At 38.1% G+C, this 15,268-nt stretch overlaps 1 protein-coding gene across 1 annotated transcript in view; it reads left to right on the top strand.

The window, feature by feature from the left end:
• ttc6 (tetratricopeptide repeat domain 6) overlaps window positions 1-15,268 on the top strand; it is a 283,236-nt gene that overhangs the window by 118,247 nt on the left and 149,721 nt on the right. Inside the window, exons 10-14 of the mRNA XM_059956588.1 lie at window positions 4,483-4,575; window positions 5,128-5,612; window positions 5,712-6,249; window positions 11,334-11,463; window positions 11,776-11,948. Of these exons, the coding sequence (XP_059812571.1) occupies window positions 4,483-4,575; window positions 5,128-5,612; window positions 5,712-6,249; window positions 11,334-11,463; window positions 11,776-11,948 (1,419 nt within the window). The remainder of the gene's footprint in view (window positions 1-4,482; window positions 4,576-5,127; window positions 5,613-5,711; window positions 6,250-11,333; window positions 11,464-11,775; window positions 11,949-15,268) is intronic.

Raw genomic sequence — 15,268 nt, 5'->3', positions numbered from 1 at the left:
CTGAAACTTCATCCTTAATAATAGACTGCAGCACTTTCCCAGCCACTGAGTTTAGGCTAACTGGCCTATAATTTCTTTTCTTTTGCCTTCCTCTTTCTTAAAGTGTGGAGTGACATTTGCAATCTTCCAGTCCTCCAGGACCATGCCAGAATCAAGTGATTCTTGACAGATAATGACTAATGCATCTGTTATCTCTTCAGTAACCGCTCCCAGGACTCTGGGATGTAGTCCATCTGGTTCAGGTGATTTACCTACCTTAAGACCTTTGAACTTGCCTAGCGCTTTTTCCTTTGTAATAGCAATGACCTCCCTCCTGCTTCCTGACACTCATGGACCTCTGACACACTGCTGGTGTCCTCCACAGAGAAGACAGATGCAAAATACCCATTAAGTTCTTTTGTCATTTGCCATTTCTTTATCCCCCGTAACTACCTCACCAGCATAACTTTTCAGTGGTCTCACCTCACTTTTACTCTTTATATAACTGAAAGTACTTTTAGTATCCTGCTTTACATTATTGGCTAGTTTACCCTCATATTTCATCTTTTCCCTTCTTATAGCCTTTTTAGTTGCCTCTTGTTGGATTTTAAAAGCTTCCCAATCATCCAATTTCCCACTCATTTTTGCTACCTTATATGCCCTTTCCTTGTCTTTCATGCATTCCTAAACTTCCCTTGTCAATCACGGTTGCCTCCTCTTACCATTTGAGAACTTCTTCTGTGGGACATATCTATCCTGTGCCTTGTGATCTATTCCCAGAACCTTCAGCCATCTCCGCTCTGCCGTCATCCCCGCTGGTATCCTCCTCCAATCCACCTGAGCAATGTCCTCTCTCATGCTCTGTAATTCCCTTTGTTCCAGTGTGATACTGATGCATGTGACTTGTGCTTCTCCCTCTCAAATTACAGGATGAATTCAACCGTATTATGATCACTGCCTCCTAAGAATTCCTTTACATTAAGTTCCTTAATAAGATCTGGGTTATTACACAATACCCAATCTAAGATGCCTTTTTCCCAAGTAGGCACGAGTTTGTCCACCTTATTCCGAATGCTACCTCATTTAAATACAGCATCTTCAATACTGCATTCTTCGCCCTTTTGAATTTTGCCTCTGTGGTACAATTTAACTCTTTGCTCTGTCTGCATTTATACCCAATCATTGTCCTTCCTTATGTTCATGTTACATCCATCATGTACTTGTAAACCTGCTGAGTCATCCTCAGCTCTATCATACTGGTTCCCATCCCCCTGCATTATCAGTTTAAACCACTCCCAACAGCTCTAGTAAACATGCCCGCAAGAATATTTTTCCCCCACAGATTCAAGTGTAACCCATCCCTTTTGTACTGGTCCCACCTGCCCCAGAAGAGGTCCCAATTATCCAGAAATCTGAATCCCTGCCCCCTGCTCCACACAGCCACATCTTCAGCCACGCATTTATCTGCCACCTCATTCTACTCCTATCCTCACTGTTGTGCGACACAGACAGCAATCCCGAGATTATTATCATCGATGTCCTGCTTCTCAGCTTCCTTCATTACTCCCTGTATTCTTTTTTCAGAACTTCCTCCCTTTTTCTACCTATGTTGTTGGTACCAATATTTACCACGACTTATGGCTGCTCACCCTCCCTTTTCAGGATATTGTGGACGTGTTCAAAAACATCGTGGACCCTGACACTTGGGAGGCAAACTACTAACCGTGTTTCCTTTTAGTGTCCACGGAATCGCGTATCTGACCCCCGACTATAGAGTCGCCTATCACTGCTGCCATCCTCTTCAGTTCCCTGCCCTTCTGAGCCTCAGGGCCAGATTCAGTGCTAGGGGCATAGCTGCTGTGGCTTCCCCCAGGAAGGTGCCCCCCAACAGTACTCAAAATGGAGTACTTATTGTTGAGAGGGATAGCCACAGGGGTGTTTTCCACTTTCTGACAATCTTCTTTCCCTCTCCTGACAGTCACCCATTTATCTGTCTCCTGTAGCCTTTGGGTGACTACCTCCCTGCTGCTCTGGTCTATCACTACTTCATTTTCCGTAACAAGCCGAAGGTCATCGAGCTGCAGCTCCAGTTCCTGAACGCAATTTCTAAGGAGCTGGTGCAGGTATGGCCATCAGGGAGGATGGAAGTCTTCTGGAAATCCCACATCTGTGTGGATATTCAATAATCACATTGTACCAGAAACATACAGTAGTTTTAAAACAAAAGTACTATACTTCCTAAATCATAATTCTGAGCCTGTGTTGATAAGTACTCTTACCCCATGTCTTTCTGCTTAGAAAATATTCATTAGAATTATAAAACATAAATGCCTCCAATTTTAGCTGTATCAATCCCTCCTTCCAGAAGTTCTCTAAACTCTTATATTCTATTTCTAAGCTATATGCAACAATACTACAATGTAAAATTTTATTGAATACTAACAGTTCTATTTTGCTACTTCATCTCCCTCATTGGGTTCAATTTATCACACTCCTCCATCATAACAAATGCGAGAGCAGAAATTTTCTCCAAATATACATCAGAAAGATTAAAGTGACAGCATCATCCTTTGACTACTGTTTTCATCCGTAGTGTCAATTTGAACTTGAACTGGATCATTCACCACCTTGTTAATTTGTTTGACCCATCAAGTGCTACAAGTTTTTGAGACCTAATTGTTTCATCCAATTCTTCATTCTAGATTAACACTTAATCTTATGTGAACCGTTGTCTTTGGTACTGTTACGAAATCCCGTAACTGGATCACTTACCAGCAAAGATAGAGAGGTCCGTTGAAGTCTGATGGTACTATTTTTGAAAGTATTTATTGATAAAGGGCACAAAAATAAGATTAATGCAAACATACAGATAATATACGTCATCAATACTAAATCTAAAGTGCGGGTATAATAATAACCAATAAGAAATAGCTCTATTGTTGTCCAGGGGATAATGTATTGTCCGATGGAAAGATAACAGTCACTAACAGTTCGTTCAAGCTGCAGCATTGTTGGGTTTAAGAGTGGTGCGGTTTAAACTTGCCCAGGTCTTTTATGATGCCAATCCGATGAGTCAGGGGAGCGGATACCCCCGTTGTTAGCTAAAAGCTGTTTTCCGTGGTTCCAGCCACCAATTCCTGCCAGGGAATTGAATGCACGTGGCCTCCTTCAGATGACTTCCTGCTGTTACGTGGTAGCTTAACGTTTCTTCTGGTGCATCTGAAGGGGTTGTTCCCCAAACCCTCTTTTATCCTTACTCACGGGGTCTCAGATGTCAATCAGGTTGGGATAATGCAATCCCTCAACCAGTCCACTCTGGTCATCCCCTGAGGAGCTTCAATGAATAGTACAGTACTCAATACACAACTTGGTCTTCCGGAGACAATGGCCAATAGCTTTACATCTCCGGGGAAACGAGGCATTTTGCACATCCCTCTCTCATTTCCTGGGCCCCTCTTTGACCCAACCTAGCAGTGATCTTGCGATTCTCACAAAGGAGGGGGCTACGGACGTAACAGTACCAATACCTTACATTGCCTTACCATAAACTCTGAAATCATCTCCCCATATTTAAAGTGTTGTTAAAATCAACTGGTAGATCCTTTTAAGATTCAGGCAAAAAAAACCAAATTTCCTTTATTAAACATCTGAGTATGTTTTGCCACATTTTAGGTCCTTATATAAATGCAAGTTGTTACTGTGAATAATGAATAACTGGGTAAGTGAGCAGACCATTGGCAATTGGAGTTTAATTCAGATACGTATGAAGTGTTGCATTTCTGAAGGCAAATTAGTGCAGGACATTCATAGAGAATGGCAGGGCACTGGAGACAGTTGTAGAACATAGGAACCTAGGAGTTACAAGTAGTGGTTCCATGAAAGTGGCATCACAGAGATAGACAGGATGGTGAAGAAGACTTTTGGCACACTGACCTTCATCAGTCAGAGAATTGAGTACAGCAGTTGGGATGTTATGCTGCAGTTGTAGAAGCTGTTGATTGGGCTTCATTTGGAATATTTTGTTCCGTTTTGGTCACCTTATTATTAAGAAAGATACAATTAAGCTGGAAAGAATGCAAAGAAGGTTTATGAGGATATTGCTGGGAACAAAGGAGCTGAGTTATGGATTAATGATAGGATTAATAGATAGATAGGATTAATGTGCAGTGTTTTTTTCCGGGGTTTGGGAATCAAGAACTAGAAGGCACAGGTTAGAGACAGAAGGGAGAGATTTGATAGGAACCTGACAGGCAGTGTTTTCACCTAGAGGGTGCTAAGTATATGGACTCAGCTGCCAGAGGAAGTGATTGAGGTAGGTACATTAACAACATTTAAAAGGTATTTGGACATGTACCTGTAGAGGAAAAATTTAGAAGGATAAAGGCCAAACATGGCAAATGGGATTAGCTTCGATGGGAATTTTGATCGGCATGGATGAGGTGGGCAACTGGGCCTGTGTCCATGCTGTATTACTCTATGACTCTATTTCTGTTTTTATTTCAGCTGAGAACAGTCCTGAAAAAGCATAAATCATTACTAGATCTACGACCATTTTCATTTTATTCTTCTGACACATTTAAAAATGGTGACTTTAAGGTACTTTTGATGAATTTGAAGAATAAAATTTGTGTCTTTTTTTGCTTTTCTTAACCATGTTGCTGAACTCATAGCTTTCTGGATAACAGGCAATTTTAATTCTTTCTGTCAAATATGAGAAAAATGTGCCAACTATATATACGTATATGTACAGAATTGGTTGAATGTCAAGGTTGGTGTGGTCTTTAATTTATTGTATTATGATTATTATTCTATTGTGGATTTATTGAGTATGCCCACAAGGAAGTGGATCTTTTTTTTGTATATCACGACATATATGTACTTCGATAATAAATTTATTTTAAACTCGTTACGGATGTTATTTATAAATATTGATTTCTAATGCTTTATATGGTCCCACTGTCTTTATAAAATCTACTTACAATGCATTATTTTATTCAATTGGCAAATTTGAAACCGTGTCTTTTTCATAATTAATTTACTATCTTCCTTATAAAATGCAGTAACATCTTTGTATTAACTTGGTTTTATATTTGGTACAGACAATGCAGTAAAGTAAAATAAATTCAGTTTATTTTTGTTTGTATTCAGGCAACAATTCCTGCTCATCAACTTGAAACAAGGAACAATGAATTTCTACTTACAGATTTGAACGAGACTGATGACAAACCTTTGATGCGCATTTATAAGTCTTCACCAAATCTCTGTGTTTATGATGCCGGGAAGACATTGAAAATATCTAGTCCTTTTCATCAAACCATTAAGGAGATTGAATACCAGAGAGAACACCTACTAGAGTCTTCATTGACTAGAATTCAAGAACGTACACTTTCAAAAACAAATTCAGAAGATTTGATTACAAAGGTTATTCAATTGCAGGTTTCCAAATCAAAAAGCAATATATCCTTTGAGAATAAGCAAGTTCCAACTATAAATTTTGAAAATGTTGTGGAAACAAATATTGAAAAAAAAACAACTCAAAAAGAAGTTGAAGCATATATGAGAAAACCTGTACTACCTCGGAAGTTAGCTTTTGTTTCCAATGCACTTTCAAAGCCTCCAAGCATTCTCACAAGGTTACTACAATTTATTTTAAAACAGTAAAGTTATGACATTGTATCTAAAACTAAATCATTGTATATAATGAATGCCATGTTTTAAACCCTCTTAAACAGGTCTGCATCTTTGCCATCCCGGATTTGTTTGAATGCGATCAATGGGAAAACATCTCAGCCTATTAAACTCAAGCGGAAGTACAGTCTTCCTTCCTTAATTACCTTTGAAGCATTTGTGAAAACACAAGGAGGAATTGCTGACAGAACTCCTGTTAGAGAGTGGGTCAGAAATATATGGAACAAGTGGTTTGATGAGGTTTTGCCACCTTTGAAACCACCCAGAAAAACAGTTACTGATCAAAATGATAGACCCCTGCTTTACAAAGGAAATGATTCTCAGCCTGTAATGGCCAACTTGGGAGAGATACACTTGCAGAACTTGCTGTTACCAACTGAATCAGAAAAAACAGTGGTGTATCCTTTGTATTCTGAGGTCTCTACATTTCAAAACACTCAGGCTGCCTTGCTTTCTGAAGTTAACAAACTTATAAACCTCATAAATGTAAAAGGTGGATCAACTGCTTTTAATTACTGTCGGCGAGGAGCTTTGTATAGAAAATTAGGACAGCTGCAGTTAGCCATGGAAGATTTAAATAAAGTAGGTATACAGTGAGCTTTTGATACTCGATTTTTAATAATATTGCTGGATGTTGTTCGGTATTGCCTTCCATTCAGTAAAATATAATGTAGCATTTAGTCTTTTAATGTTTGCTATTTGTTTTTATCTTAAGTGTATACCGTAAATATAGTATGTCCTTTAATAGCATGAGCTAAAATATCTGAACATATTCCAAGATAATCTCTGATACATGGGCAAATATATGAACAAAATTTTCATGCAGCATGGTCACTCAAAACAAATGATTAGTCAAATCTTGGTTTCTTAGACTAATATCTTGAGGAATGAACAAGGAAAGGGACAGTTAGTCCGTTATCATATGATAAAACTGGATTATTACTGATCTTATTGTATAAAGTCTAGTATAGTTTCAAATTTAGATTGCCATTGAAAAGTGATTTTGAAATAAAAGCATTTCAGATGCATGAAGACAGAATGGAGAGTGGAGTAGCTCGTAGAGTTCATGCATTATAGTACTTGAAACCTGATTTCAGTCTTGATCTGGGGCACTGTTTGTGTGAAGTTTGCACATTCTCCCTGTGAACATGGGTTTCCTCCACGTGCTCTGCTTTCCTTCTACCATCACAAAGATGTGGGTTATTGGATAAATAGGTCACTGTAAATTGCAAGTAGTTTGCAACTGGATGTTAGAATCTGAGGAAGGCTGATGAGAAAATAAGATTAATGTAGAATTAGTGTACATGGATGATTGATGGTCAGTACAGATTTAGTAGGCTGCAGGGTTTGTTTTTATTGCTGCATTTCTCTATGGCTCTCTGTAACTCTAAAATAGGTTAGATCAGCAGTGACAAACATCAAAGAAATATTTCATAAAGGTCACAAAAAGTATATTCTCGTGAAATGGAAAAGCTGTATGGAAGGATGCATTTGGCATGCTAACTGAAGAGATTATGGATAGCAGTAAATTAAGAGGAAAGGTGTACAATTTTGCAAGGATTTGTGGTAGATTCAAAGGATTGGCAATTTATAGAAACCAGAAAATTATGACAAGCATTATAAAGAGGGAGAAGATAGGATATGAGAATAAAGTAGTAAATTATATACAAATAATAAGTAAGAAGTGAGATATATATGAAGAGCATCCCAATAATTATAGAATAATCAAGGGATCGTAGGAAAGGAATTGAAGCAATCTCCATAATTAGAGAAAAAGTGCAAGGCAAATTAATGGGACTAAAGGAACTAAAGGCAGACAAGTCTTGACGCAAAAGCCTGTATCTTAACGTCTTAAACAAAATGGCTGTAGAGGAAGTGAATGTGAATGTTTTTATTGTGATTACTAAAGCTTCCCAAATCCCAAAGATGACCCAAAGAACAAAGTATGGTATGTTGCAAATAATAGCTTGAGAATTGCTAATAGAAAGAAAATGTGAGTAGCATCACAAATGGTTGATTTACATCAAAAATGGCCAGTTCTGACATGTACAGAGACAATGTATGTTAGAGAGTTGCATTTTATTTATTTTACTTTTAAAATTTTATCTAGAGATGCAACACTTTTGGCCCTTCAAGCCATACTGCCCCACAACTACCAGCAACCTCTGGCAACCCCAACCTAATCACAGGACTACAAGGACTACTACCTAATTACAAGGACCGGTTAACCTACATGGTGCATCTTTGGAGTGTGGGATGAAACCAGAGCACCCGGAAAAAACAAAAACATTCCACAGGGAGGACATAAAGCGACTTCACAGATGACATTGGAATTGAACTCCAAACTTCAATATCCCGAGCTGTAATAGTGTTGTGCTAACCATTGCGCCACCATGGTGCCCAGTCTAGATGGCTGTAATGTCCTATGTGATAGATGAGGTGCTCGTCCTCAAACCTGCCCTAAGCCTTTTCAGAACACTTAAGCAGGTCATAGACACGCAGGCCAGGGTTAGAACAGACTGAAGAATTAAAGTGGCAAGCAACAGGAAACTCAAGATTGCTCCTGTGTACTTAGTGCAATTGTGTTTCGCAAAGCAGTCATCCAGTCTGTGTTTGGCTTCTCAGTAGAGAGGAAACCACGCTGTAAAATACTGTACAGTAGATTGACAGAAATGCAAGTGAATTGCTACTTCACCTGGAAATACTGTTTGATTCTCTGATAATGAAAAAATAGATGGAGGGGCAGGTAGTGTTGAGGAAACAGAGAGAGAGAGCAGGACTTAGACAAATTAGGAGAATGGGCAAAGAAGTGGAAGATGGAATACAAAGTTGGGAAGTGTATGATAATACACTTCGGCAGAAGAAATAAAAGTGTAGACTATTTCTGAATGGGGAGAAAATTTAAAAATCCAAGGTGCAAAGGGACTTGGGAGTCCTTGTGCAGGATTTCCTAATGGTTAATTTGTAGTTTGACTCAGTGGTGAGGAAGGCAACTGCGATGTTAGCATTCATTTTGAGGGGATTAGAATATAAAAGCAAGGATGTAATGTTAAGACTTTGTTATGGTATTGGTGAGGACTCACTTTGAGTATTGTGAGCAGTTTTGAGCCCCTATCTAAGAAATGATGTGCTTACATTGGAGAAGGTTGAAAAGAGGTTTATGAAAATGATTCTGGGATTGAAAGGCTTATCATATGAGGAGCAGTTGATGGCTCTGCACTCGTACTCATTAAAATTCAGAAGTATGAGGGGGATATCATTGAAAACTACTGAATGTTGAAAGGCCTGATAGAGTAGATGTGGAAAGGTGGAGGCATCCAGGACTAGAGGACATAGCCTCAGAATAGAGGGATGTCCATTTAGAATGGAGATGAGGAATTTCTTTAGCCAGAGAGTGGGAAATCTGTGGAATAGCCAGATCATTGGCTATATTTAAGGAAGAGGTTGATAGGTTCTTGACCAGTCATGACATGAAGGATTACATGAAGAAGGAAGAAGACTGGTCCTTAGAGAGAAATGGATCAGCTATGATGAATTGGTGGCGCAGACTCGAAAGGCCATATAGCCTAATTCTGTTCCTGTGTCTTATGGAAAAGGGTAGAAATGAAGGGATGGATGTTGAATTTCTACACTCATATGGGAAAGTGCCGTGGAATGTAGAGCGTTTGATAGGAATTGAGATACTGGTTGGAGAGCCATAAAGGGAACTCTCCTTTGAAATGCTAAAATGGAAGGTGGGGAGTGGAGATGAATCTGATAATAGAAACTTCCTGGTAATGACATTAATTGTGAAAGATGATTTGTTGAATAGTTAGGTGGAAGGTAAAGACATGGGTAAAATGTATTCTTGGGGTTTCTGATCAGAGTGGTAATCAAGTGGTAAGCTTGTGGGAGTTGAAGGATGAACAATTAAAACTACAGGCACTTAATACATTTACTTCTAAATTTTTAAGCATTTTTTTGTTTTGAAATACTGAAATCAATTTATCTCATTGTTTACCCTTACTGTTTGCCAATCATTTAAAATCTTTTTTATTATTATTGCTCTTTGTTGGGGTAGACACTTTTGAACATCCATGATAAGTTAACCCCCACAACTGAAGAAAAAGATCCCATCTCCTTCAGTCAATTCATGTGACCTAAATATCTCAACCCTAAGCCCATTGTGCCAGTCTGTCCTCTGGCCTCTATAAATCCTTTTCCAGTCTGTCATCCATTTACTGGAAATTAATTCAGCTGACCCATGTTTTTTACTAGTTCAATATCATGTCCTTGGTTTGGTAGACTAAACAAATAGCCCACAACCCTGTATACTTTGGCCCTCTCAATTTCACGCACATACACCAAAGTTTCTATATTTTGTTTCCTCTGTAACTCTTTGCTTCATCATATATAAAATTCTGCAAATATTTATCAGATGTGTGTGTGTGTGCGTGCTAGCGAGCTAGAAAGAGAGTGAGAAAAGAAAAAAATGTTTCAGTGACTCTTTCTTGCATCATCAAAGGGCCACTAACCTGAACTACTAGCTCTGTTTCTCTCTTTTCAGGCATGCTGAATGGTCTGCTGAGTACTTCTATTATTTTTTTGTCTTTATGTAAGATTCCTAGCATCTGTATTTTTTTCATTTTCATCTCAATTCCTTTTCTTCAGACTTTCTTCTGAAATTTGTGCTCTGTTGTATCGGCCTTGTATTTATCCATTCCAGAAGATAGTCTTTATTCTCTTGAAATACTGTATATTGATATTTGCCTCGTGTCAATAAGTGTAGATAAAGGTGCATCTGAACAGGGCAACAATATGCATGTGTTTCTAATCAAAGTTGTGCTATAATAGCTGAAGGGAAAGCTGGTGTTTCTCCTCCATTTCTTCAATGTTTATAACGCCAAAACAATTTCTAATTGTCTTTTCTTTTGTGCAGATTATAATTAAATTCAGCATATAATAAAATTGAATAACTTTTATTTTCTGTTTGATAAGTATACAAATCTGTACAGTTGCAGAATATCACATTGTTTTATATAGAATATAATAGCCATCTGTTCTATTATATAGAATAGACATTTTCAGGCACCGCCTCTTTTAAGTTATCCTGGATGACAGGAAGAGTTGTTCCCGTGATGGAACTGGCTAAATCTACAACACTCTGCAGCCTTTTTCTGATCCTATATGTTAGAGGCTCTATATCAGGCAGTGATGCAACCAGTCAGAATGCTCTCTACTGTACATCAATAGAAACTTGAAAGAGTCTTTCATGGAATATTGTTGGTGACATATTACTTGGTGACATAGTTTCAATTTATGTCAAAGAACCATGAATTTATAACTTATTGCAGCAATCAAGTGATTTTGTAATATTGGAGATTCTGAACAAAGTCTATTGGTTTTTCTTAAACTTGAACTTTTTGTTTACTGTGTACATTATTATTAAAACACAAGGTTAGACTAACATTAGCAGTATGATGAATATACTTGAATGTGTTTATTGTAAGAGTATATTATATTAACAGAAATATATAAAGTCACTGTTTATATGAATTTATTCTAATGGTTTGAATACTTCATTAATTCCAAACACAGTATCAGTTTACTACTAATGCTTATCCCTATTAATTGTCAAAATTCATAACAAAAATTCAGTAATAATGCAATTGCTTTTATCTATTTAGGCCATCCAGTTAGAACCAATGCTACTTGATGCTTATTGGCACAGACATTTCATTTATCTTCTACAAATGAAAACATCTGATGCATTAGATGATCTAAATTTTGTACTTAAACACAATAAAAGTCATGCAGGTATGATAAGACACAAATTTTCTAGATTGTTGAATACAATATATTTATGACTGGAAAATGTACATTTAATGTTATAAATTCTGAATAACTAAATAAATGCATTTCCTCTTGGTTTGTTTCAAATGCCATTAATATACATTGTAGAATTAATATATGGAACATAATATGTAAAAGTAGACTAATAGTTTTAAGCAATCTTTTAGTTTGCATTTCCTGTCCTGTCCTTCAGATGTAGCAATGAGTATTTTTCAAAACAATTTTTGTTTACGTCCTGTTTAAATAATTATTTGCTATCTGTTTTTGCGTCCTTAGATGCTTACACGTCAAAGGGAGATATATATAGAAAAAAAGGGGACATTATAATGGCAATCATAAATTATTCTCAAGGACTCAAGTGCAGACCTGATGATGATGTTTATTTTCGAAGAGCTGAGATGTATGAAGCCAGTAATGATCTACTTCTGGCTATGGAAGATTATCGCTTGGTAAGTTTTCTTATATATTTTCTCAAACAAGTACAGCAGTCACATAGGATTGCAAAATTTTACATGAATGTAAATTTTCAGTGGTTTCTTCCTTTTTTCAAATGCCATAAAACAACAGAAATTCATTATCAGTTGTCTGAAAATTGTCACTAATATATAAAGTCAATTAAAATATTATATAGAATTCATTATATATTAATAATAAACTCTAAGTTATATTCTGGTTGACTTCATGTTTATATATTAATGTTTAATATAATATACAATATATAAATATAATAATAAGCTGTCTAAGAAAGGGATAACAGTGAGTTATGGCATGTTACTGAGTGATAAGCGGAGCATAGTATTTGCAAAGATTAATGCAAGCATAATTTTTATTCATTATTAACTTAATTTTAATTTCAGGATTGAAAAGTCTGATTCAGAACTAACAGATAATATTACACTGGACTGTATAGATAATACAAAGATATATATTGATAAACTTGAAAATGGATATGTTATTGAAAATGCACTTAGAAATAGAGAAATGTTAAGTAATATATTTTTGTTAGAAAAGTCCAACTAAATCTTACATAGGATTTAATAATATCAATGAGATAGAGAAGCAGAGAGCTCTTGCAGTAAAATCTATGAATCATAAAAGTAGCCCGTCACATTTTTATTCATTCAAGGTTGTTTAATGTAATTTCCAGTACACAAGTCTAAAGGAGAATGAAATAATTGTTACTCTGGATCTGATGCAGCACAAAAAATATACAAAAGATAAAGAACATAATAATAAAACACAATAAACATAACTACACGCAACAGCTTTTTACACACTCACACTCACACACACGTATTCACCCCTCTTGGAAGTTTTCATATTTTATTGTTTTACAACATTGAATCAAAGTGGATTTAATTTGGCTTTTTTGACACTGATCAATAGAAAAAGACTCTTTTGTGTCAAAGTGAGAACAGATCTCTATAAAGTGATCTAAATTAATTACAAATATAAAACAAAGTAATTGATTGATTACTATATCATCACTGTTGTGTCCAATTGGTTTTAGAGACACGTAATCAGCTAAGGTGTTGGAGTTATCTATAAACCTGTGTGCAGTCAAGGTGTTTCAATTGATTGTAGTGAAGATACATCTGTATCTGTGTAATGCCCTGGTTCATGTTTTTACTGTTATGCTGTATGTATTTTGTTTTGGCAGTTCTGTAAGAGCAGTTTGTTTGGGTTACTGTTGAAGATAAGGGATGATGTGGAATGTGTGCCATCCAATTAGCAAGTGGTTTTCTTGATGAAGGACAATAAGGTTGGGCTTGTTTTTTTTTGTGTTTGGCGGGAGATGAAGAGAGAAGATGCTGGGGAGAACAGTCGTAGTGTACGACCCAGTGGGAAACCTGTTTGAGATGGTTTGTGTGCGGCATTTGGAAGCTAGTGTGAGTCTTCATGCTGACAGGGGCCCAGCTCGTGAGTGACAGAGAAGTTCAAGATGAGCTTCAACTTGTGCATATTTGATATTTAATTAGACTGGGCCCTTTTCTTTTTGTTATTCTTTACTAACCTTTTAGTTAAGTTAAGATTTATAAATATAATTATTTTAATCGTATGTAGTGTTGTCTGTTATTTCGCGGCACCAGTTTGTAACAGGGTAGCAAATGACACAGCATCCACACAAGCTGGGGGTTTAGGGTGGGAGAGCACTTCAGTCTTACTAGTTTGGCAGGTCGGAGGTTGTTTTCCCTAGACTTACGCAGCCAAGGAAACCAGAGTGTTTCATTTCAGGATCGATTTTGTTGGATGCTGTGTGATTGTCCTGAGCATTGATCCAGTGGGTTGTATATTTAAGTCTGTGTTAAACTATTGTTCGGTAAAGTGATTACAATATGTGGTTATGGATGCTGCAGGGTTTGAGCGGTGGTTCGAATCCATGGAGTTACTGATAATGAATATGTGTGTGTATTGAGTGGGGTAGATATTAATATTCCTGACGAATTGTTAATTCGAACTCTAAATATTGTTAAAGCCATAGGAGCAGTCACGATTGTGGGGCGGAGGTTTGATAAAATGGTGGGCAAAGACTTTGCTTTAGTTTAGACTAGTGCCAATGTAATGGCGGTGTAACTGCCTGGTATTATTGGGGCTTTCGGAGAGGGGGGTGGGGGGCCGTGGGTTGTCCATACATTCCGGGAGGAGGAGAGTGTAGGATAGTGGGCTGGATTGTAAGCCGAGTCTCTCGTCGCTGGGGGCGGAGACTTCAGAGACAGGTTTCTGCGGAGCAAGGGGAAAGAGTGATCTGATTTGGAATGTCTAATGAATGCCCCAGTGAAGAATGAGATTTCTGAGTTGGTACCAGCCCTTACCACCCTGGCAAATAAGTGGCTTGATGACCAGGCAGAGGGTCCTAGCTATTGACAGCTGAGAATGTTCTCGGGTGAAGCCCAACCCTGAGGGGGAAGAGGAGTATGAGGCTTGGGCGGAGCAGACCTCTCAGTGGTTAGATGAGTGGCAGTGCTCTGATGACATAAAAAGACAGTGATTGGTTGAGAGTTTGAGGGACCGGGCTGCTGATGTTGTGACATCTGTAAAGGTCCAGAACTCCTTTGTGGCCTACATGAAAGTGCTAGAAAAGGTGTTTGGCATGATGGGAAGCTCAATGTAGCTTATGACGGGGTTTCAGAACATGTTTCAGGAGAAGGGGGAAGAAGCTTTCTGCCTACATTTTTTGGCTAGAGAGGCAGCTAAATTGTTTGTGGTGTAGGAGGGTCATTCAAACGGCTGAGATGAATCAGCCAAGGATGGAGCAAGTAGCAAAAGGCACCCACTTGCTGGATCTGATTGGTTGGGGTCTCCGAATATCTCGTAACACACACCCCCTCCTTTATTTGTTGAGCTGATCAGAGAAGTAAGAGAGGAGGAGAATGCAATGGAGGCACTGGAGGTACAGTCCTCAGTGGTGGTCCCCTTGGTTGAGGTGACCACTGATAACCCACCCTGGGTAGTGATAGAGCAGTTTGTGGCAGAGTTTAGGACTGAGATGTACCCGGTTGTTACCAGCGAGTGCAGCCCGTCCCCCATATGATAGAGCTGATAGGGAGGCGGATCCCCTAAAGGGACAGGCTACGCAGAGGGCTGCTAGGGGCTGGGGTCCTGTGAGAAGGGGAGCTGGTATTGTCTGTTATAACTGTGGTGAAGAGAGACACGTGGCAGAGTGTGATCAGTGGGAAACCCTTTGGAGAGTGAGCCCCCGGGCACCTAAACAGAATGACCCAATGAAGGAATGGCCTGGCATATCGCGAGGGAATATGTTGCCTGCAAT

Source organism: Hypanus sabinus, chromosome 2, assembly GCF_030144855.1.
Source record: "Hypanus sabinus isolate sHypSab1 chromosome 2, sHypSab1.hap1, whole genome shotgun sequence".
NCBI lineage: Eukaryota > Metazoa > Chordata > Chondrichthyes > Myliobatiformes > Dasyatidae > Hypanus > Hypanus sabinus.
This window is presented reverse-complemented; position numbering and strand designations above follow the sequence as displayed.